Genomic DNA, 22,186 nt, shown 5'->3' with positions numbered 1-22,186 from the left:
GTGATTTTTCAGAAAAGTAACAGGATGTTTTAATTAATAGGAACACATTATTTTATATGAAAAATTAGAAAATGTTACAGGAGACAAAACATTCACAGACACAGATGATTTGTATATAATGTATAACATTTAATACAGTTTTCTATATATATATATATATGCAATTATTAATTAAAATAATAATTCATTTAATTTACTTAACATTTAGTTTGTGTTTTACTTCAAATACTTTCTTATATATTTTTATATATTTATATGTATTTTATATTTAATAATTTAATTTTAAAAAATATATAAATGGTTAAATATTATATATATATATATATATATGTGTGTGTGTGTGTGTGTGTGTGTGTGTGTGTGTGTGTGTTATGTAATAAATAATATTATGTATTCTATATAATAAAACCAAATATTGTTCAAAATATCATTCAATATAATAAAATTACATATATATATATATATATATATATATATATATATATATATATATACATACATACATACATACATACATACACACATAATTTCTTCTTTCTGTATAATGTGTGTGTGTGTGTGTGTGTGTGTGTGTGTGTGTGTATATATATATAAATCAATTAAAATAATAAATAACGAATGTTTACAGTATTTTACATTTAATAATTTCTTATTATATTCTTATATATGCTATTATTAATAAAAATAATAATTCATTTAATTTACTTCTTAATTTTTAGTGAATTAAATTTATTTAGTTCATGTTTTACTTTCAAATACTTCCCCTTACTTTTTAATTATTTTTTTTCATTTATATTTGAAAGAATGAAAATTATATATATATATATATATATATATATATATATATATATATATATATATATATATATATATAGTAAAACCATTTTTAGCCATTTTCAGCTATTTATACATTCAAAATAATAACATAATTCAATTATATTCAAATTAAAATAATAATTTTAAATAAAAATTGAATAATATTTTTAATTAAAAAATTTAAATAAAACATTGTAAAACTAAAGTTTTTTTTTTTTATAAACTACAGTTTGTACTATACAAAGGATATTTGTATATAAGTATGCATACAACAATTATATACAAGTAATAGACAGATACAATAACTAATAGACAAAAAACTTAAACCATTTCAATATCTTTTATATGACAGAAATCCAAACATATCCTACCTTAAGAACAAAACGCTGAATGAAAATGTGATGTCCTCACAGAGGAGTGATGAATTTTTCCATGCCTGAAGTTCGTGGAGTGAAAGCTCGGCATGAACTGAAGAGAGGAAGCACATCCCTCCTATTTAAAACCTCTCAAGTATCAATTCCTCAGAGGAATACTTGCCCTTCACTGGACGGAAGGGGTACTTTTGTCAATGGACAGTTAACCTATCATATCCGACGATAAATACGCTGTCCTGAAGAAATGACATTGAGAATTTTAAATGAGTATAGGATGTATAATCTATATCAGTATAGGCTATCATACCTATTATAGCTGTTATATCATTAAAGACTGTTTTACCTGCAAAAACAAGTGGAAAAATGTGTCCTCCTCTTAAATAAGCCACAAGCCCACAACATTAAAATCTTTTGAAATGTATTAGCTCTTACCGTGAACTTTGACTGACCATCAATGAATCAATGAGCTAAATGTAATTAGTCAATAATAACGGACATCTATTTACGAGGGCAACCTTGTTAGGAAGGAAATGGGAAATCTCTGAACAGACACTGAGAGCTCTACTTCATTGATTTATTGATTGATATGTGTCCTGCTTTAATTTGGGAACATCCGGCAAACATTTGCAGGCACAAAGGCAATTTTTGACACCCATTTCAGATGGTGGTCAGGGGTCCATTCCTAGTATCCAGCCAGAATGTATCAAATATCAAGCGTAATATCATGCACTTCCGGCCTGCTAAATGGATTACTAAATAAATTCAATAATTCATTGTGGCTGTGAAGTCATTAGGTGATGTCATTCTCAAATGTTAAAATATTTTACTCTCATTTATTTAATATCACATGCATGCTACTGTACAACTATGAATTATTCAGCAGAACACCGTGCATCTTGTTTTCTTTAATTTTCACTGTAATCTGTCTCTCTCTCTCTTATGTGTGTGAGGCCAGCAGGATGCCATCCAAGAGATTGAGTGATGAATTCTCCTGCGATCTGTTAAAAGTGGTTGATCGGATCAATGTGTAGAGGCACAAATGATTCAATTGTTCACTCAACCCCCTCTCATGCCTTACAGATGTCAGAACAATGACGAATTGTTATGTATTCAGTCTTTTCTCTTGTAATATTCTTTTCCCTTCTTGTTGTAGAACTAAACTATTGACGCCTGTGTCTGCCACTGAATAAAAATATAAAAGACAACTGCGATTTTTTATCTCACAACTGACTTTTTTTCTTAAAATTGCGAGTTTATAGGCCAATCTCGCAATTATGACTATAACATGCAATTGCGAGTTATTGAGTCAGAATTGTAAAATAAAGTCGCAATTTTGAGAACATTGTTGAGAACAGTCTTTTTTTTCCCTTTTTCAGGAGTGGACTTTATCACAATTGCGAGTTTATACCTCACAATTCTGAGAAAAAAAGTCAGAATTGTGATGTAAAAACGTACATTTACACACAGTTTATATCCCCCAATTCTGAGTTCATATTGCGCTATTCTGACTTTATAATGCAAAATTGTCCGTTTATATCTTATAATTCTGAAAAAAGAAATCGAATTGTGAGATATAAACTTGCAATTGCGAGAGAAAAAGTCAGAATTGTAAGATAAAAAGATTTTATCTTTTTTAGAAAATCAGTCTTTTTTTCCCCTTAAGAACTGGACTTTACAACTCACAATTTCGAGTTTATATCTCACCATTCTGAAAAAAAAAATGTCAGAATTGTGATGTATAAACACGCATTTGCAAAAAAACTTTATTTCTTGCAATTGCAAGTTTATATCTCGCAATTTGGAGTTTTTATCTTGCAATTCTGACTTTATAACTCATAACTGCGAGTTTATATCTTACATTTGTGACTTTTTTTCTATTCTGACTTTGAATCTTGCTATTTTGACTTTGAAACTCGAAATTGTGAGTTTATATCTTGCAATTCTGACTTTATAACTCACAATTGCGAGTTTATATCTCACAATTCTGAGAAAAAAAGTCAGGATTTCGATGCATATACTGTCATTTGGAAGAAAACTTTATTTCTTGCAATTTCTTGCAAAAGGTTTATATCCCGCAATTTGGAGTTTATTCTATTTAGTTTATTCTGACTTTATAACTCTAAATTTTGAGTTTATATGACAATTCTGAGAAAGAGTAAGAATTGTGAGTTTATTTCATGCAATTCTAAGAATAAAAGTCAGAATTGCGAGATGTAAACTCACAATTGCAGGAAAAATTCAAGATAAGTTGCGATTACCTTTTTTATTTATTTTTATTCAGTGGCACAAAATGGGCTTCCACACTTAAGACCCGAAAGGGATGGTTAATAAGAAAATGCTGTTATTCCAAACCTGTAAGAATTTCTTTCTTCTGTTGAACGGAAAAGAATACATTTTGATGAATGTTGATAACCAATCAGTTGCTAATAGCCATTTAATTCCATAGTATTTTCTTCATACTATAAAAAGCCAATAGCAACTAGCAACTGTTTGGTTATCAACATTCTTCGAAATATCTTCAATTCCACACACAGATCCTAAAACTTGCTACATGAAATGCCACGATCTAATAATTTGTCATTTTAACTATGGAAACAAACATATCCCGACATCACAAAATTATAAGTTACAAAACCATACAAAAAATAAACTAAACTAAGGACCAAGGACTAAAAAAACCACACAAAAAAATCAACTTACCTGCTTTTCAGCTTATCTGCCATTATTGGTTTGACCTATAATAAAATTAAAAAAGACATTAGAGATGCATTACTTGCAATTAACAAAAGCTACAATAATGATTTGACATTTTTTTTTATCATTTTAACATTCACTATTTACTTTTATTCATCATGTTGAAATGTATTCTTACAGTGAATGTTATCAGCATCATTTATAACCTTCCTGCATCATGAGTTACCAGAATTTTACTGCTTCTATCAAATACTCAGACTAAATTTGGATTCCCACCAGACCACACAGAGCAGAAGTGAAGCATGTTTAGCTGGAAGAAGTAACAGGATCAGACAACTGGGAGAAGAATCTCCTGTATCACGTATGTGCACAAATCTGTAGGCTACTGTATATCTGTATACTGGAGAGAAATCATCTTCAAGCAGAAAGACGACAGTAACTCAGTATGCCCATTAACATGGCACAGTTTATCAAAAGTAGGGAACCTTGCCAAGCAAGTCTCAGATATGCCAGCTATTACTGTGCTATCGATCTGATGCACAGCAGAGCAACCATGCACATCATGAATTTTTCATTTGATTGTGTTGTCAAAATGTAAGACTAAAGCCATACAAGCCTCACCCTTATTTTACGAGCACTTTTTTCAGCGTACAGTCTCAACACCTCCCTAAAGACTTGTTTATGGTAAAACAGAAGTTTAAGGCTCTCTGTAAAAGACTCCAGCAGCCATAATGATTCCATTGTCTGCACCGGTTTGCAGCGTGTCTGGCCGATAATATCGCATGACCATCATTCAAGTGTAGATGCACTGATGTTGTTTCAGAACGGTGGCTCTTTGAGTGATGGAAAGTCTGTAATTAAATCAGCGGGAAGTCTCTGGCTCCATGGCTCTTGTGTTCATGTTCTCTCCATTGATCTGTATCAGTATCTGGACAGCTTCTGTAACGGCTGTTGCAGCTAAGGTGCTCTGGGTAATGTTTGTCTGCGTTATGGTGCTTCGAGAGAAATCAAATTGCCTGGGTTTGCTATAAGTTATTTTAAAGTCAAAGCATGTCCGTTTTAGATGTTAAAATACTTTCTAATACATTTAAGTGAGTAAAGCGTTTACAAACATTGCTCTATTTGTTTAAGCAGCCCAGAATAGTGACACTGGCTCAACCAATGGCATGAGTTTGGAGGCGGGGTTATCAGTTTGACCGACCAATGGCAGATGGGGGAGTGTTCTGGAAACCAGTTTGAAGATAAACATTATTAGTAATTGAATATCATATACGAGATTTTGCACTTTTTACTTAAACACCCTAGCAACACATTCAAGAACATTCAGTAACTTTGCAACTGGTTTGCAAAAACAGGTAGTTAAGGTTACTTTTGCAATTCTGCATTGCAAACATAGGCCTCTATGATTTCCGTGATGTGAAAAACATGGCCAGAATCGCAGAATTCAGTCATAAAAATTGATTTTGCTGTATAACGCTGGAATGCCATATTTTGGATGAATAAATCAAAAGTAGATCAGTAAACTTAAATCAAAATAAAACATGGACTAGTGTCTGTGAATACTGTGCCGCAAAAATACTATTTAAATATGAATCCTGCATGTTTAGCATGTCTCTGTGTGAGTGAATGGCGCTGATCCACGGTTTTGTTTACTTCACATATTGAAGCGCATTTTACCTGAAGTAAACCGTTTCTTGTTTGAAAAACTATCGTCATATCATATACAAACAGAAACTTAAAGGTCTTCACAGCAACCTGTCAAAATAAAAGTTTGGTTTAACTTGAAGAAACTGTGACAGAAATATATTACTGAATGTAATGACAGTACTAGTACTACTAATAAAATTATTATTAAAATATTATTTTCAAGGAATATTTACCAGAATTTATTTACCAGAAAAATATAAACACACAACATAATATTTCCGGAAAAAAATATATATATATAAATAAATAAAACATTTTTTAAATAAAATTAATTATTAAGAGATTTTTTTTCTTATTACAATTTAATGAAACCATTAAAATGGAATCCAGAATTTTTGTTTAAAAATAGCTGTTAAATTCTGTAAATTTCATGATTTCAATTAATTACACATGCTTTTTGATTAATAAAATTTAATTTACCATTTAAAAGAGTCTAGAAAATAAAACAGAGAAAAAAAATTAAAATGGAAAAATATTAATTTACTAAAAAATAAAAAAATAAAACTGAATTTCATTGGGCCTTTAAAATATAATTTTTGTTAAGCTTTTAATAAATTGCGGTTAAATTATGTAAGTCTCATGATTTCAATTAATTAGTTGCTTTTCTATTAAAACAATTTAACCATAAAACAGAGTCTAGAAAAATTTAAATGGGGAAATGGAATCCAAAAAAAAAAAAAAAAACTGAACTTGGGAAAAAATAATTTCATAGGGACCTACAAATTTACTTCAGGGACATAATTAGTTCTGATTTAATTCATTTAAAATATATAGTTTAATTGGCTAGCAGCAATACAGTTACAGGCTAGCACTGGTGCTTTAAGAGAAATCAAATTGCCTGAAGTTCTGCTATTATTTTAAAGTTGTGTGAATGTGTAAATTTTCAATGTTAAAATACTTTCTGATATGCAGAGACAACTAAAGCATCTGCAGATTGATTTACCTCTATGGTGCTAACAAAATGTAGCTTTATAGCGAAACTGGCTCAATTAATGTTGTGAGTTTGAAAGCGGGGTTATCTGTTTGACTGACCAATGACAGAGTAGCAAGGGTTTGGGAAACTCATTTGAAGTCAAACAATGTTGGTACTGGAATATCACAGAGATTTTACCACTTAGAACACTTTACAACGTAGCAACACATTAAAATACCCAATCAAAACAAAGCTATAGGTTATTTTTTTGCAATTCTGTATTGTAAATGTATTAAATAACTTTCTCTTTTGAATTACTGAATTTTTGAATTTTTAATATACAGTGTTATTCTCTTTCTAGCTTGCCTCCTAATCTAGCTTTCCAAAAACCTGGCATTGTATGTTATGAATATTGTTGGTTCTTTAATGAATTGCTTCTAGTTTCACCAGCAGTTTGTTCTTAAACATTGCACTTTACTCAACAGAAAATCCTCACAATGACTACTGAAATGACAAATATAGAATCATATGAATTATTTTATATAGAAACATGAAACTGGACAATAATCCTATATTGGTCTGTTTTAATAAACCTGATCTTGAACATAAAAATATACAATAAGACCAATATTTGCTGTCTCATTTTCTGTCCATGTACAGTCATTAAAGACAAACAGACTGTATTTCCATGATTTGTATCTTCCACTCAATGTAATGATCCATGGTTTAGTCATGTGAACTAGTATATCAGCTTTCCACAGGCATTTTTTGTGCTCTCAGCCTCCCTATTTCCCGCAAGCTTCATTCAATACCTGCTGTCTCTCTGCTTTCCTTTTCATGCAAGTTATTGAGCTTATTAAGGATGCCTGCAGCATTTTTAAGCAGTAACAGGAGACGCATTATGGAATTACTATTGTCACAAGTGCTTTGTCTATACCGTCATTATTTCATTAAAACGTGTGCACCATATTGACAAAGCAACAGCATTAAGTCTTATTTGCTCAATTGTTTACAAATTAAAATTTATATTGCTCGGAAGGGCATTCCTAAAATAGAGTAATTAACTATAAAAAAATTCTTAATTATTTGATTAAATGTCTTAAAAAGGAACGTTTAGTCTTTTTTCCTGCTTTGTGGTCCGTTTTGATATTACAATATTTAATATTTAAATGTTAGAATGCTTACGGTGCAGGTACTTCGTTGAGGCTTGGGATCAATGGAGGGTGTTTCCTTCTCAAATGTCCTGTTAGTCCTTTCCATACGTTCATATCCGGCAGATATCTATAGAAAGTTACTTAAAAACATATGAAAAGATGATTCATTTTTTGTTTAGACACTTGAGAAAATCAATACAAGACGGAAGAGAGATGAATTCCAGTAACTGCTGCTGAGTATGTCTGAGTATGCAGTTTACACAGCCTGTCCTTAGAAGAAGTCAAGACAAGAAACCAGAGGTCAAGGTTATGCTGGTTAGTATGGCTTTGTTAACCCCTGCTGGTAGACAGGTTACTAGAAAGATAGTAACTAACTAGATCAAAAATCAACTTTCTAACAGCTGTTCAAAAAGCTGTGTATTCTGACTGAGATTTTTATTTTTTTGTAAGCAACATATAAATTGCAGTTATGTCATTTTATTATAGGCAAGCAATCACTAACATGCATAAAACTAAAATGAATTAAAAAAATTATTTGAATAAAAATATATATATATTCCACATATACACTACCAGTCAAAAGTTTTTGAACAGTAAGATTTTTAATGTTTTTAAAGAAAGTCTCTTCTGCTATATGCAATAATTTGATCCAAAGTACAGCAAAAACAGTAACATTTTACCATTAAAATTTATTTGAATATATTTTAAAATGTAATTTATTTCTATGATTTCAAAGCCGAATTTTTAGCCTCATTACTCCAGTCACATGATACTTCAGAAATCGTTCTAATATTCTGATTTGCTGCTCAAAAAGCATTTTTTTAAATTATTATTATTATTATGTTGAAAACAACTGAGTAGAATTTATTCAGGTTTCTTTGATGAATAGAAAGTTCAGAAAAACAACATTTATCTGAAATAGAAATCTTTTGTAACATTATAAATGTCTTTATCATCACTTTTGATCCGTTTAAAGCACCCTTGCTGAATAAAAGCATTCATTTCTAGAATCTCTTTCCCAAAAAAATGGTGTATAATGTTACAAAAGATTTTTATTTTAGGTAAATGCTGATCTTTGGATCTTTCTTTTAATCAAATAATCCTGAAAAACGGTTTTAAATATTGATAATAATTACAAAAATATTTTTGAACAGCAAATCATCATATTAGAATGATTTCTGACAGACTGAAGACTGGAGTAATGATGCTGAAAATGTATTTTTGATCACAGGAATAAATTAGATTTTAAAATATATTCAAATAGAAAGCAGTTATTTCAAATAGTAAAAATATTTCACAATATTACTGCTTTTGCTGTACTTTGGATCAAACAAATGTAGATTTAAAATCTGCTGTCCAAACACTTTTGGCTGGTAGTGTATTGCATATCTGTATTCATTATGTTACTGTGGTAACAAACAATAAATATAGTAACTCGTATTTTACTAGGAACGAACCTATTTAACGTTACCATATCAATTGTTGTGTAAGAGTTTAAACAGTGACAGGCACCTTTTCATTTCAATCTTGTCAGTCTTGTCGAACCAGACGGTGTCAGGTTTTCATATTCAACACGTCTAAGATCAGAACCAGTTTGTAAAATTGATGTTTATCCTGTTACACAGCCTTTCCTAAACGGATACGAACGTCATTGCGCCGCGCCCTCATTAAACTCCGCGCCACGTCATATTCCACGCACGCACACAGAGGGGAGAACCGTGTTCTGACAAGCCCCGCCCCTTATATGTCTAGTATTTGAGACGATTGGGCAAAGGCACTTCGAACCAGTCTCTGATTGGACAGTTTAGAAGTCGTTCATTAACAGTACCAACCACAGCAAACAGCGATTGAGTAGAGGGCGGGACTTAATGGAGAGCGTGTTAGGGGAAGAAAAATAATAACGCAGGAGGAAGTATGCATGTCATGCTGGAGCATTGAAGATCTCTGTAACTGGATTCGAGTTGCTGGATTCATTCAAACATTTTATAGAAGCGAAAGCGGTCGATATCCATATGTCTCCGTAAGTAAATGACAAAACGGTCTTAGATAGGCTAACGTTACATGAATTGAAACCAGTTTGATCGAGAGCTTCGTTGACATTTGATTGAACATACTGATGATATTTTGGGAATTACAGATTAAGAATGTAGGTTGATTTTTGTCTCCAGGGAAGAGCAGATTGAAATGAATCTGATCAATTCCTTAAGTTAATATAGTGTACTTTCAACACTGAATTGTGACCTTTGCCTTCATCTATTAGTGCCTGCCATAAACTGCTTTTAGATTATTTTACGCTCATTACTTAATATTTACTTAGTTATGTATTTATTTGATTCATTTTAATATTTGTTTTCTCGAAAATGCAGAGATAAAAACTTAAGAGACTAACTGAATGTTGTTTTATGTCACGCTTTTGGTTTGTAATAATACACTTTGAAAAGAAAGATCTATATAAGGTGTGTCTGGTGTTATTTTAGTATCATTGAGATACTATTATAGTTTTTATTATTAATTTTATTAGTTTTCAGTTTTTAATTGTCATATTGGTTTTATGTTTATATTTATTTAAGTATAATTTTAATTTACACATTTAGTAATGATTAGTGATAAATGTTTCTTTGGCAACTAGCTGAATTAAAATTAGTTTTTAGTTTCATTTTATTACAGTCAGTGTTTATTTCAATTAGCAGAAACATTTTTATGGTTTAAGGTTTATTTAACTATAATAACGTCAACAGAAGTTTGACTTTGGATTGTAAATGTTTAAATGATCAAAGTCCAAATAAATTGTTCCCAGTACCAATTTATTGCCAGGGATTCCTGACCAATGATAAATTTGTATAACATTTAATTTGATTACAGGGCCTCTGGAATGTTGCTCGACGAGACGCCCTTGTTCGATCCTTCTCTGCTCCAAGAGCTGGACTGGAGCAGTAACACTGTCTCCTTCTCGCCACCTATTTCTCCCTCTCAGCCTGGAGAAGGTCTGGTCCTCCGTCCTCTCTGTACAGCTGACCTAGACAGAGGTACCAGTTACCTTTCAACAATCAGCCCACTCATGTTCAGTAGTTCAAACAATCGCGATAAACGTGTTTGTCTTTATGCTTTTTTAGGCTTCTATAAGGTCTTATCACAGCTCACAGTAGCTGGGGATGTCACAGAAGAACAGTTCAAAGGTACTGCATGTTCCTAATGCAGAAGATCTCAGTTTTACCTATATTTAAAAACCAAAAAATTAACCTTTTTTCTTTGTTTTTAGCTAATTTTGAACATATGAAGAAGTCTGGAGACTATTACGTCATAGTGGTGGAAGACACAAATCTTGGACAAATTGTTGCCACTGCAACACTCATCATAGAGCACAAATTTATCCATGCTTGTGCAAAGGTACTTAACATTTCAGTGTACTTGATTTAATTAGGGGTTCAAGTGTGTAGTGCTGAAACCCTGTTGTAATCGTTAGAATGGCTAAGTATCAGCAATCTCTATGTAAAACTGATCAGGCAGACCAAACCGTAATTCGTAGAGATGTGAAACTTGGAGGGATGGTAGTACTCACACCGCCTACAATGTCACCAAGGCTCACCCAAATTGGCCTGATGGGGGCACTACAGCGATCAAAAGCATGAAATCGCTCATAGCTCCTTAACCGTTCGTCACAGACTCAAGTGTCTTGTCGTTAGAATTCTTGGCTCTAGTCCTACGTTTTTACCTGATCGAAACCAAACCAGTGCAGGAAGTTTCTCTGGAGAGTGAATATCAATAATTATCAAAAAACTATAACTTTTGAACAGAATGAGATATCTTTGCCAAACTCGCAACGCATGTGTAAGAAATGAATCTGAGGTCACATGAAAAAGTCGCAGAGCTTGGCCATTTTGGTGGAAAACCCACTGCAGTGCAATTCTCTGGACTCTCTAGCTCAATAATTATCAAAAAAAAAAAATAAATTAAAAATAACCCTTTGGCAAGCTATAACAGGGTTGTTTAGATATAAATAAATATTCCCCAAATCCTATAAATCCTGAACCAAAACTCAAAACTTTACAAAATTTGGTGAAAACATGTGTCTGATGATTCTTTACAAGCATGCAAAGCTTCATGGAGATTGGACCATAAATGCCGCAATAACTGTCGTAAGAGTTAACAAAGATCACATTTCTATGGTAAATTATCTGGAATTGCCAGAATTGCTCTTTTAATCACTGATTTAGCAAAGGGATGGTAGTACTCTCACAGTCTACAATGTCACCAAGGCTCACCTTAATGAAGCAATCAAAATGACAAAATTGCTCATAGCTCCATAACCGTTTGTCACAGACTCAAGTGTCAATGAAATCCTTGGCTCATGCCTGACAAAACGCACGCCGTTCGTCCGACACCCGGATTTTTTGGGTATTTCGCATTTTTTGAAAAACCTACTTTTGTGAACTAGTCCTTGGTTTTTCGCCAGATTGAGCCCAGTGAAAAAAGATTTTCTCTAAAGTGAATATCAATAATTATCAAAAAAAATATTGGACTTTCGTAAGCTTGTGAAGAATCATCAGACACATGTTTTCACCAAGTTCCGTAACATTTTGAGTTTTGGTTCTGGATTTATAGGTTTTTGGGTATATTTGGCCACACCCCTTATCTAAATAGCCCCATTAAAGCTTTTTTTGATAAATATTGACCTAGAGAGTCTAGAGAATTGCACTGCAGTGGGTTTTTTCTACCAAGTGGCCAAGCTACACCACTTTTTTCATGGGACCTCAAATTCATCTTATATACACATTGTGAGTTTGGCGAAGATATCTCGTTCCGTTCAAAAGTTTGTAACGGTCTGGGTGTCTGTCCCTTTAAGGCTCGGGGGTTTTCGGGGAATTTCCCTTGCACGGCGCTCAAGTGTATATGCGTGAGGAATCCTCCTCCTAATCGTTCTTTTGTTGTTTCTTCCTTTTTAATAACAACCCTTTTTGTTAATGGTAACCGGCTTCGTGTGGTTTTTAATGCACAGTAGGTTACAAGTTATAGCCATTTTAGTAAAGGCAGCCCTATCCTTTTCAGATGTTTTAGAAATATTCTAAAATGGGCATACTCACACCATCTACAATGTCACCAAGGCTCGCCCCAATCGCAGCTACTTTTGCGAACCAGTCCTGGGTTTTCCACCCGATCGAAACCAAATTACTCCAGGAAGATTCTCTGGATAGTGAATATCTATAATTATTTTAAAAAAGTTGAATGTTTCACTCTTTGACGCAAAGGAACGCCAAAACATTTGAAAGGGATAGGGCTGCCTTTACTAAAATGGCTATAACTTTTGAACAAAACGAGATATCTTCGCCAAACTCACAATGCGTATATAAGCTGAATTTGAGGTCACATAAAAAAAGTGGTGTAGCTTGGCCACTTGGTGGAAAAAAAACCCCACTGCAGTGCAATTCTCTAGACTATCCAGGTCAATATTTATCAAAAAATGTTGAAATATACACTTTGACAAGCTATTATGGGGCTAGTTAGATAAGGGGTGTAGTCAAATATATCCAGAAGCCTATAAATCCTGAACCAAAACTCAAAATTTGACAAAACTTGGTGAAAACGTGTGTTTGATGATTCTTCACAAGCTTGATCAACATCATATTTCTATGTTAAATTAGCTGGAATTGCCAAAAATGCTCTTTTTAATCACATTTAGCTGGTTACAGGCTTGCTAAATATGATGTAATCTCTTTTTACTTATGTGCTTAAATGCCTTTATGTACTAGAACTTGAATTTGAAATACTTATTTTGCAGTTGAGCTTACTTTTGTATTTTCATGGTGAAATATTATATAATACTACTGTTTTGTCCCGGCAGAGAGGGCGTATAGAAGAAGTGGTTGTGAGTGACGTATGCAGAGGGAAACAGCTGGGAAAACTGTGAGTTTGAGTTTCAGATATTATATGTGACCCTGGACCACAAAACCAGTTGTAAGTCACACAAGTATATTAGTAGCAGTAGCCAACAATACATTGTATGGGTCAAAATTGTCTATTTTTTATTTTATGTAAATATATCATGTTCCATGAAGATATTTTGTACATTTATATATATGTGTGTAAACTAAATCTTGGTAATATGCATTGCTAAGAACTTCATTTGGGCAACTTTAAAGGCAATTTTCTCATAATTTGCAAGATTAGTTGTATCTTGGCCAAATATTGTCCTATCCTAACAAACCATACATCAGTGGAAAGCTTATTTATTCAGCTCAATTAAAAAATTATGACTGGTTTTGTGGTCCATGGTCACATTCACAAATATATTTTTATTTAATGTATTAAAACAGTACTTTTGCTTTTGTTTTGTAGGTTGGTATCAGCATTGACTCTCCTCAGCAAAAAATTGCAGTGCTACAAAGTGACACTAGAGTGTGCGCCGAAAAACGTGGAGTTTTATAAGAAGTTTGGCTACTCGGCTTCAGACGAGACTTACATGCAGTGCCGGTTCTTTGACTGAATCTAAAAGAATCTTAAACAACACAGAATGTTTGCTTTAGAACTCTTAATCGGTTCTATTTTCTGAGATCGGACTACCTCGAACTTGCACCTTTTTTAGCCAGCAAAAATATAAACTTGATAATTTGGTGATAACGTCACAACAACAAAATATTCTAAAATGGGCATTTTGAATTCACTACAACACAGAACAATGTGCATATATTAAAGAACATTTCTAAATGTCCAATCAACATTGAACAATGAAGCACTTGTTTGAAAAGATTTCAGTTTCTTTTTAAAATTTCACTTCACATAACCTGCAAAAGAAGCAGAAAACAGGTCGGATTATAATATACAGAATGTGTAAAAGTAACACTGTGGCCTGTCTAAGAGAAAAGACGACATTTTGTTGTATAGAAGGGCTCATATACTTGAATGTTTTCTAATGTAAAGATTTCTATACAATTTTTTTTTTTTGAAGAGGGAAAACAAACCCAATTTGTTTCCCAATATACTTCTTACAAAAGGTATATTTCCCTCTTTTACTTCAAATGTTAATGCTGTGTTTTGTGATTTATCCTATTTAAAAATACCAAAACCCAAATCACATTTTTTATTCTATAAGTGAGTTCTATGAAAGCCATTTTGAAATGGTTTTAACTTATTTTAATTTCTCCTCCAGGTACTTGTCTTAAACAGAGATCAGTAATAGAAAAAAGGTTTACATTTATTTATTATCCTCATGCATTTTCTCAATTTTGGCTTCAGTCTTAGCCACTGGTGATAATCATTAGTTATGTTTAAAACCTTGATGGAAAATAAAATATTTTGAAATACATCCTGATGCAATGAAAGCATATCTTTGTACGCTAAATGGCTTTATTTTTGTACTTTCACTGATAGCCGACAAATAAGGGGCATTCGAATGCTTTATCTCATTTGTCAGTCAACAGCTGGCAATCAAACAAGTGGCAGCGATGTTATTTGTGCTTTTATAACTGTTATTTTAAGGGGTTAAAATGGATGTAAAACCATTGTATGACAAATTAAAAATGTTACATTAAAAATCAATGATAAATCCTAAGTTTATATTGTATTATCTTTCTAAATCCATCCACACCCAACAGTCCTATCATAAACGCTCATATCTTTCCACCGGGGATTGATAACATTGAAAACACAGGTTGTAAGTAGCCATCTTTTATTGAGCAGTGGGATGTTAATTCTATGGCAAATGCGTCTTTCCTTATCTCAATCTGAATTCATTCCCCACATAAAGACTGATTCATCCTACCTTTTTATTTCTACGGCAGTGACAGTCCCGTTCTTCGCTCCCTCCCCCCCCCAACCCAAATCCGTCCAACAAAATAACAGTAATTCAAGTATCAAAAGTGCATTATTGCAATACTGTCCCGCTGCAAATGCAAAATGCTTTAAATACTATAAAACTGCAAAAAATTTCAGTGCATACAGCTCAAAAAGGAAAACGAAAAAATATCAAATCTTCCCCAGCTCCAAGGGTCACGAGGAGCAGTCTCTCCCTCCCAACCCCTGTACAAATATTTACATTTTTAATCCCAATAAAAATGTAAAAAGAAAAGTCCACTGTGGTTAAGCACTTTTTTTTTTTTTTAGTAAAGCCTATCCATTTTGTGCTGCTGTAACTTGCATACTCCCGAAATCTTCATCTTCTTCTAGTGTCCGCTTGAGGCTTCCTGTAGGGAAAGAAAGATGATATTAGTATGTATAATGAATTTCATACATTACTAATGTACAAATTACACATCTCAGTTCTATAGTACAATTAACCCAGTAATTTGTCATCATTGATTTACATTTACATTTATTCATTTAGCAGATGCTTTTATCCAAAGTGACTAACAAATGAGTTACTAACATAACCATTAATCAAATGGAGCCAAGAACAAAAAGCAGAGTACAAGCTAGAAGAGAGAGATACTCTTATTTCATCAAGATAAAAAACAAACAAAAAATAATCCATAAAAACTAAAACAATTGTTGTAAATGCTACAAGTGAATTTAGGCATCACAACACTATAATGCACAGTATGAAAAATTAATATTCATTTTGAAAATGGCTAAATATTTAAGTATGGAAGCCCATTTCCACCACCACTAACTAAAAAATTACAAATGTTATTGCGACTTCTCACAATTCTGACTTCATAATATTTTCATAATTGCATGATATCAATTTGCAATTACGAATTTTTAAGTCAAGTCACATTTGCGAGAAAAAAGTCAGAATTGTGAGGAAAAAAGCTGTAATTGTGAGTTTTTATCTCACAATTGAGGAAAAAAGTCTGAATTGCGAGTTTATGTCTCACAATTCTGACTATAACTCGCAATTGCCAGTTTATATTTTTTCTGAGAAAAATGTCAGAATTGTGCATTTATAATTTCACAATTTTGATTTTATAACTTGCAATTGCAAGTTTATATCTCAATTCTAAGAAAAAAGTCAGAATTGTGAGTTTATCATGCAATTCTGACTCTAACTTGCATTTGCGAGTTTATATCGATTCTGAGAAAAATGTAAAAATTGTGCATTTATATCACTTAATTCTGACTTTATAACTTGCAATATATATAAAGTGCAAGTTTATATCTCACAATTCTTAGAAAAAAGTCAGAATTGCAAGAAAAGTCAAAATTGAGAGATATACACTTGCATTTGTGAGAAAAAAAAAGTCTGAATTGCAAGAAAATAAAGTCAAAATTGTGAAATTATATCACACAATTGTGACTTTATAACTCGCAATTGCGAGTTTATATCTCAGAATTGTGAGAAAAAGTCAGTATTGCCATTCTGAGGAAAAAAATCAGTTCATATCAGATTGTGAGTTTATATCACACAATTCTGACTTTATAACTTGTAATTGCGAGTTTGTATCTTAATTCTGAGAAAAAAGTCAGAATTGCAAGAAAAAAAGTCAGAATGAGTTTTTATTACGCAATTCTGACTACAACTTGTGAGTTTATATCTCAATTCTGACAAAAAAAGTCAGAATTGCAAGAAAAAAGACAGAATTGTGAGTTTTTATTTTGCAATTCTGAGAAAGGAAATCTGAATTGTGAGTATTTCACACAATTCTGATGATAACTTGCAAGTTTATATCTCATTTCTGAGGAAAAAAGTCAGAATTGTAAGTTTATATTACATAATTCTGACTATAACTTGTGAGTTTATATCTCAACTCTGAGAAAAAAGTCAGAATTGCAAAAAAAGTCAGAACTGTGAGTTTTTCGCAATTCTGAAGAAAAACATCAGTTTATAAAAGTTTATATTACACAATTCTGACTATAACTTGCAAGTTTATATCTGAATTCTAAGAAATATATATATATATATATAACGCAATTCTGACTTTATAACTCGCAATTGCAAGTTTATATCACGCAATGAAATGAAAAGAATTGCAAGATAAAGTCACAATTACCTTTTTTTTATTCAGTGGCAGCAATCGGCTTCCATATTTAAGTGTTAATAAATTATGCTTTATTAAATATTACATTTTAAATGTTAGATGGCAAAGAAAATCTAAATGAGCATATTCAATTAAATATTGATAACTAAAAATATTGATAACTGATATGGAACCAATATAATATGCATCACTTTTAGAAATAATTAACCTATTTACAAACTGACTGTTTAGCCATTAAATAATGTCCTCTTACCTGGCATCCCAGCTTGGATGGAGAAGGACCTGCCCAGCTGAATGGGTGACATCATCTTGATGGTAAGCTTTGCAAGATATATTGCTTCATATTCCTTGATGAAAACAGAAAGCACATCCATTTATTATGTATACATGTATATAAAACAGCTATAGCACTTAAAGCTGAATAAAATATTAATGTTTTAAAATTATACCTGTAGCTGATGAACAAAGCCTACATTGGGATTAATGCAAAATCGTCTCTCCTGTACATGACTAAAGGCATCCCTGTTAAAAAAAAAAAAAAAAAATGACACGATTGCCTAACTTCAAGACAAACTTGTATTACATATGCATATTTCCTCTGTTCCTCTACAAATAATATTACCTGTATTTCACACCAAATGTCTCCATAAGGTAGGCAATAACTAAGGCAGCGCTGAGGGGGAAAAAAGATATCTGAGATTATTTTACAAATGATTTAAACATTTTTTTTTAATTAATATAGATAAAAGACAACTATAGATTTTAGTTTTAGCATACCTTCTTGATATCCCTGCATTTCCATGAACAAGTACCTTTCCTGCAACACATAAATGTGCAACTGACATTATAATAAAACAAATGTTGACAACAATGAAAACCGATTTTCTTTATAAGAAACAGAACCCAAAATTAGAACTGAAATTTAGTATTAAAAGAAGAGATCAATATTGAGAAACATTCATTACCCCCCGTCTCTAAACATCCATCAATAAATTCTTTAGTCTATAAAGAGAAAAACAGGTTATCATAATTAGAAAAAGAATCAAAAACTAAATAAAAATGCATTAATAATATAAAATCTTTCAAGAAAGGGTCATCTTACCATTGGGAAATATCTAATAATATTTTCCACAGGGTTATCTGCTATATCTAAAACAAGGTACCTACAGGAAAAAAAAAATTATAGCTGTTAGAAATAGTGAAGCTTTATACTAAAGTACCACACAGAACAAAAGACAACCAGAAATCAAAATACCTAAATTTATGGGGGAAGTTTGGCTTTATAAAGTTGGCCTCAATGTCTTGTCTGACACACACAATGTGAGTTATTCCCTGCTTCTCCAGCATTGAGAGCTGAAAGAGAGGAATTATTACAGGAAACCCCAGGCACAGATAATTTTCATCATGACGCATGAGAACAGATTGTTTCTACAGTACCTTACTCTTCATAGCAGCTGAATAGGGGCCAAGAAACAAGCCTGGGAGGATTTCCTAAATCATGACACCAGATAGTTTTGGTAAAAGTGCTCATTTGATGAGAATGAGGTATAAAAAGTGCCTTTTTTTGACTCACAAAAAATTCTTACCATTGAAAAATGTCTGTAGTAACACAATGTACAAGTGTTTACTGTACTACAAATAATACACTACCATTCAAAAGTTTTTGAACAGTAAGATTTTTAATGTTTTATGCAAGCCTGCATTCATTTGATCCAAAGTACAGCAAAAATTGTAAAATTTTGAAATATTTTTACTATTTAAAATAACTGCTTTCTATTGGAATATATTTTATAATGTAATTTATTCCTGTGATCAAAGCTAAATTTGTATTACTCTAGTTTTCAGGGTGACATTTTCCTTCAGAAATCATTCTAATATGTTGATTTGCTGTTTAAGAAACTTCTTTTTCTTATTAAAACAGTTGAGTACTTTTTATTTCAGGATTCTTTGATGAATAGAAAGATGGAAAGGTCAGCATTTATCTAAAATAAAAAGCATTTGTAACATTATACACTATACCATTCAAAAGCTCGGAGTCAGTATAATTTTTTGGAAAGAAATGACAGAAATTAATACCTTTATTTAGCAATGAATTTGATGATAAAGACATTTATAATGTTACAAAATATTTCTATTTTAGATAAATGCTGTTCTTCTGAACTTTCTGTTCACCAAAGAAACTACTGAGCTGTTTTTAACATAATAATAAATGTTTTTGAGCAGCACATCAGAATATTAGAATGATTTCTGAAGGATCATGAGACACTGAAGACTGGAGTAATGAAGCTGAAAATTCAGGTTTGAAATCACAGGAATAAATTACAGTTTTAAATATATTCAAATAGAAAACTGTTATTTGAAATGGCACAAATATTTAAAGATTTTACTGTTTTGCTGCACTTTGGATCAAATAAATGCAAGCCTTGAAAACATTAAAAATCTTACTGTTCAAAAACTTTTGTCTGGTAGTGTATATCAGTACAAAAGCCATAACAACAATAAACAATCAAGTGCAAAGTTTATGTTCATTATCACTCACCTGCATCTCTCTTCTCATTGGATATGCCCAGTCCTGCAGAAATGAGATTACAAAATCAATTATCAGTTTTTACAAGCACTTACAGTAATAGTATTACCTCACTACTAGAATAATAAACTGCAGCCAATGCAGAAATAAAAAACCATATCAGCATTTCCCTACGTATGATGGAGACTAGAGACCACTAATTGTTGTTACAGACATTTATAAACAATTTTTTTTTTTTCACATAATGAGTTCTTTTATACAGTGTTTTCATGATGCTCCATCAGTCGGCCATGTTGGTAGCACTGAATGTAAACAATGCCACTGAACCGAACGAAACTCACATATTTAGCCGATTATTGCTGCTGAAAATGATCAATTATTGTCATGTTTCGGACTGTACTAATCGGTCGGACCAAAAATAAAACATTTGGAGTACTACAGACTGCCAAATGTTATAACAAATCAAGAAGAGGAATGCAAAAAACTGTCTGAGGAACAAAAGACGTTTGTGGTTGGCCAAACTGAACCAGGATTTCCAGGGCAAGGACCTGTTTCTGACAACATTTGTGTTTGTTCTTATCATTTCCAGTCAGGTAGGTGAAATATTAGGCTATTATCTTATTTTATACTGCGCTTATGTATCTTTATCGCCTAATAACCTTTGTTTGTCAAACTATCACACCCTTTCCTGCTTACTAAGTTCTTCTCTATATGATTAAGCAGCTTCCACACATTTTTTCAGTGGTTTAGACAGCATAAATTACCAGAACCACATATTTAGTAGTACATTAACCATGCAATCAATGTTGCAATGTTTACATAAGAGTATCTCCAACATGGCCGACGCAAGTTCATACCCTTTATACTGGTGTTCAACTTAGACCAAAACAAACCATGAAAGTAACGGACTAGATTCATGTGGATTACTATAATGTTTTTATCAGCTGTTTGGGCTCGGCACCCATTCACTACAGAGTATCCATTGGTGAGCAAGTGATGCAATGCTAAATTTCTCACAATCTGTTCTTTGGGTGAACTTTTTAAATTAAAAATCTTGGTAAAAAAGTATATTGTCAATGAAACGGCTTAAAACATTTTCTGTTGGCTCAATATTAGTATCTTAAAGCAGGTTATTGCTAATAAGTCTAACAGCATGAATAAAGTTCTGCATAGGAATAATCGGATTATTCACATATTATTCCTAGCATCATAACATATACTACCCATACCACTTTCACTGAGTGAGACTGTTGTAATTTCTAATCAAAACTATATGACTTCTGAATTGTTGTTATTCTAGTCCACTGCTACTGGACGTGCATGCTAACTGCTCACAGCAACTAACAGAGTTAGTTAAAGACCTTTATTATACATTAAATATATCAGCACAGACCGCTGTATTCATTCTTGCATTTACAAACACTAGTCAGACATGTACTGCTTTGAAACAGATAGAAGAGTGACTGTAATCCAGCAGTTGTTAGCACTGCGCTAATATGTTTATAACATACCAGCTGCTCTTCTTTGGCGGCGGGAAGGGACGGGAACTGGAGTTTATTCCCTTCGTCCATGCTGCGAGCGGTATTCCAGCTTTCAATACGTTCACGTACCCTTTGATGGATTGAATGTAAAGACGAACTAAGTGCAAATAAAGTAGAGTTTGTGGAGGAGCTCCGCACTCACGCACGCCATGCTGCTTCCACCCAGGGCGGTCACGTGACACGCAAGCGCCATACGTCTGTCAGGGGCGGTGTCATGGAATGTCAGTCAACGAGCACAATGCAATAAACTTCTATCTATCTATCTATCTATCTACTAAATTTAACCAGTTGCAAAATGTTAAAGGAGTAGTTCACTTTCAGAACAAAAATGTACAGATAATGTACTCACCCCCTTGTCATCCAGGATGTTCATGTCTTTCTTCAGTCATAAAGAAATGGTGTTTTTGAGGAAAACATTTCAGGATTTCTCTCCATATAATGGACTTCTATGGTGCCCCTGAGTTTGAACTTCCAAAATGCAGTTTAAATGCATCTTCAAAGGATCTTATCTAGCGAAACAATTGGTTATTTTCAAAAAACATTTACAAC

At 32.4% G+C, this 22,186-nt stretch overlaps 2 protein-coding genes across 2 annotated transcripts; one reads left to right on the top strand and one right to left on the bottom strand.

The window, feature by feature from the left end:
• The first annotated feature begins 9,541 nt into the window (after positions 1-9,541).
• On the top strand, positions 9,542-14,958 carry gnpnat1 (glucosamine-phosphate N-acetyltransferase 1). The gene is made up of 6 exons (XM_073827258.1): positions 9,542-9,678; positions 10,521-10,684; positions 10,772-10,834; positions 10,918-11,045; positions 13,498-13,559; positions 13,992-14,958. The coding sequence occupies exons 1-6, from the start codon at positions 9,671-9,673 to the stop codon at positions 14,137-14,139; spliced, it is 573 nt and encodes a 190-aa protein (XP_073683359.1). The 5' UTR covers positions 9,542-9,670; the 3' UTR covers positions 14,140-14,958.
• Positions 14,959-15,304: 346 nt separating this feature from the next.
• styx (serine/threonine/tyrosine interacting protein) lies at positions 15,305-21,990 on the bottom strand. The gene is made up of 11 exons (XM_073827257.1): positions 21,608-21,990; positions 20,109-20,141; positions 19,007-19,060; positions 18,825-18,922; positions 18,672-18,732; positions 18,535-18,571; positions 18,347-18,386; positions 18,192-18,242; positions 18,019-18,091; positions 17,823-17,916; positions 15,305-15,835 (listed from the first exon to the last, which is right to left on the bottom strand). Exons 1-11 carry the CDS (start codon positions 21,665-21,667, stop codon positions 15,762-15,764), a joined length of 675 nt encoding a protein of 224 aa, XP_073683358.1. The 5' UTR covers positions 21,668-21,990; the 3' UTR covers positions 15,305-15,761.
• Positions 21,991-22,186: the final 196 nt, after the last annotated feature.

This window comes from Garra rufa, chromosome 21, assembly GCF_049309525.1.
Source record: "Garra rufa chromosome 21, GarRuf1.0, whole genome shotgun sequence".
NCBI lineage: Eukaryota > Metazoa > Chordata > Actinopteri > Cypriniformes > Cyprinidae > Garra > Garra rufa.
The sequence above is the reverse complement of the archived record's forward strand: the minus strand, read 5'-3'. Positions and strand labels throughout refer to the sequence as shown.